This window comes from Marmota flaviventris, chromosome Y (assembly GCF_047511675.1).
Source record: "Marmota flaviventris isolate mMarFla1 chromosome Y, mMarFla1.hap1, whole genome shotgun sequence".
Classification (NCBI taxonomy): domain Eukaryota; kingdom Metazoa; phylum Chordata; class Mammalia; order Rodentia; family Sciuridae; genus Marmota; species Marmota flaviventris.
In genome coordinates this window covers 9,682,938-9,686,275 of record NC_092519.1, presented here as the reverse complement: position 1 = coordinate 9,686,275, position 3,338 = coordinate 9,682,938, and the positions used below count along the sequence as shown (strand labels likewise).

The following is a 3,338-nucleotide window of genomic DNA, read 5'->3' as shown; positions in this document are numbered from 1 at the left end:
GGGGCTGTTCAGGCACATATAGAGAAGCCATTTCTCAAGCTCTAACTGTCACATACATGGAAAATCACAAGACCAGAATCATAAGACTGGGGATTTCCCAACAGTGATTTTTCCTTCTCTTTCCCCAGTGGTTGCACTTCTGTGGTCAGCAGAGATCCCAACAAACATTGAAAGTTGATGCATATTTTTAAAGATTAAAGTTATTTTTACAGGGTCTAGGGTTGTGGCTCAGTGATAGAGTACTTGCCTAGCATGTGTGAGGCACTGGGTCGATTCTCAACATTGCATATAAATGATTAAAATAAAGATCCATCAACAATTAATAATTTTTAAAATATTTTTATGAATAAATTAATAATAAATGCATAATATATTTAGTGTAAAGCATAGTGTTTCTGCTCTATATATTTTAGATACATATAATGAATAGAAAAATGATCTCAAAAAAGATGTACTGGGGCGAGCAGAGGGCACATGGCGCCGCCAGGTGCTGGGCTTGGCGCCCAGCCAGAGGAGGAGGCCATGGAGGAGGCGGGGGGGGGGGGGGGGGGGGGGGCGGAGCTGCCAGCAGGGGGAGGAGCGGCGCAGTTGCGCGGGCGCCGGCGAGGAGCGACCTGGGCAGCAGCAGGTGAGCCTCGAGGGGCCCGCGGGAGGCCCCTGGGCTCTGGCTGCCTGTGTAGCGCTCCCCAGAGGACCTGTGCGGCTGTCTCTGCCATGGGCGCGGGAGCGGGCGCGGAAAATGGCTCCAGTGGTCAAATGAAGCTGGAAAAATATATAGATGCAGCACTGCGGCCTTTCCAGATGTTCAAGTGTGATACTCCAGTGAGAAACTGATCCCTTGGATTAGGAAACTTGTCATAATGAAGAAAATTAGTCTTAAAACCTTCCGGAAGTCTTTTAATTTGAATAAAAGTAAAGAAGACACTGATTTCATGGTAGTACAACAGCCATCCCTAGCCAGTGACTTTGGAAAAGATGATTCCTTGTTTGGTATCTGCTACTGTAAAGATATAGCCAGCTGTGATATCAATAGCGAAGATGAGAAAGGTGGGAAAAGCAGATCCAAGAGCGAGAGCCTGATGGGGACCCTGAAAAGGTGACTTTCTGTGAAGCAGAAGCCCAAGGGCAAGGGCAGCACCCCTGGGGGAGGCTTGGCTGAGGAGGACACCTTCTCCTCCTCCTCGGCTCCTGTGGTCTTCAAGAACGTGACATCAGAGCTCAGAGTCTCATCAGGTCCACTTCCCTCTGTAGTCACCACTACAGCCCCACGCTCTGGCCTCTCTGACCCACGAACTCTGAGAAGACCTGTATCAAAATGGAGGTGATGGTCAAAGGTTTGGTCCACTCTTCCAGTCAAAGTCCTGCGCTGAACGGGCTTCGAAAGGATTTCCATGACCTTCAGGCTGAAACTGTGTGCCAGAAGCAGAATGGCTCCCTCAAGCGTTCAGATTCTCCCCATGGAGACTTGCATCTCCACCTGGAGGAACATGTGCCTGTAGTTATTGAACTTGTGCCTCAGGACTACATTCAGTACACCAGTGCCTTTAGACTAGGGATGTGTCCTTTGGAAGGATCGCACAGCTATAGTCTGGACACTTCTTCGCCCATGGAGGTCTCTGCGGTTCCTCCTCAAGTGGGAAGAAGCTCTTTTGCGGAAGATGAGAATCAGGTAGACCAGGACCTAGTTGTTGCCCCAGAGATCTTTGTGGACCAATCAGTGAATGGCTTGTTGATTGGCACCACAGGAGTCATGTTGCAGAGCCTCAGAGCAAGTCATGATGAGGTCTCTCTGCTCTCGCCATGGCTACCTCCAATGCTACCTCCAATGCAGACTAAACAGATCCAAAGGATCCAAAAGAACTTCAGTAGGCTCACGGGCACAGCTGCCCATTCTGCTCCTGGCACACAGTTTCAACCTGAAGGTCATGGAAATCCTTTGGAATCCCGTTCAGCGCAGGACTTGGACTGGAAGAGTGGAGTAAGGCTTTGACCCTCATCTCCATTTTGATATAGGTCTTCTCAGAGTTCGTGGGTCAGAGAGGCCAGGATGGGGGGGGGGGGGGGAGGGTTGCTGTAGTGGCTGAAAGTATGCGCTGTCATTTGAATTTTGATCCTAACTCTGCCCCTGGGGTGGCAAGGGTTTATGATTCTGCAAAGTAGTGGTCCCATGGTTGTGACAAGCCTTATGGAGGAGCTGAAGAAACTTGCAAAACAAGCATGGTACCAATCACACGCTCGGAGGCAGAATGGAAGCTAGCCAACGTGCTCAATGGTTCTTTTCTTGTTCAGGATAGTTCTGACGACCGTTGCCTTCTAAGCTTGAGCTTTCATTCCCATGGTAAAACACTTCACACTAGAATCTACTTGAATGGTAGGTATAGCTTTTATGAACAACCAGATGTGGAAGGACATACGTCCATAGTTGATCTAATTGAGCATCCAATCAGAGACTCTGAAAATGGAGCTTTTTGTTATTCAAGGTCTCGGTTGCCTGGATCTGCAACCTACCCTGTCAGACTGACCAATCCAGTGTCACGGTTCATGCAGGTGCGTTCTCTGCAGTACCTGTGTCATTTCGTTATACTTCAGTATACCAAGATAGACCTGATTCAGAAACTGCCTTTGCCAAACAAAATGAAGGATTATTTACAGGAGAAGCACTACTGAAAGATTGAGAACCCTGCATCTTGCACTTTGGGAATGAGAAAAAGAGATTGAGATACAGTTTACAATTTTCATTGCCATCAGAATCTTTTGCTGCCATAACTATTTTAATTTTATGTGTAACAGTCAACAGTTTGTTAAGGGGTGGGGAAGTGTCTGCAAGGTGACTTGGGTTTATTTTGGTTCCTTAAAAAGGGATGTCTTGAGGTTCTAGAAGTGTGAATTATCTGTCATTAGTGTGCAGAATAATCGCAATGTGAATTATCAGATTCTCCTTGATGCCCCCCCCCATCCTTTGCTCGATCCACTGTGATTTTTATGCATTAAAAGCACATTTCATGTGTCTTCAACCCTAAGTTGAATGAAACTTACAGAATGAAAATTACTTTGTCTTTTTAAATGACCCATTTTCAAAAGTTAGTGTTGAATGAACGTGTGATAAAACTATTTACATATACACTGAAAATGACTTTTTAATGTCATACTTCAAAAAGATTTATTTAGAATTATTAATTGGCATCATCTTAGTTAATGGGATGCAAATTTGCCACATATCTTTACAACTTCTAAATTATTTTTAAGGTTTTACTATTATTTTGGTTGTGAAAACTTTGTGTTTTTCTGTTGCCTTCATTTTCATCTTGTGGTTTGTCCATTTTAATAAGTGGCCTTAC

General features: G+C 45.4%; 1 protein-coding gene across 1 annotated transcript; it reads left to right on the top strand.

Annotated features, from left to right (window-relative positions):
• Positions 1–860: 860 nt before the first annotated feature.
• LOC114092755 (suppressor of cytokine signaling 6) lies at positions 861–2,667 on the top strand. Its single transcript, XM_071606998.1, is given in 5 exon segments — positions 861–1,205; positions 1,208–1,901; positions 2,078–2,150; positions 2,152–2,219; positions 2,222–2,667. Coding segments are annotated over 5 exon segments (1,626 nt in total).
• The last annotated feature ends 671 nt before the right edge of the window (positions 2,668–3,338 follow it).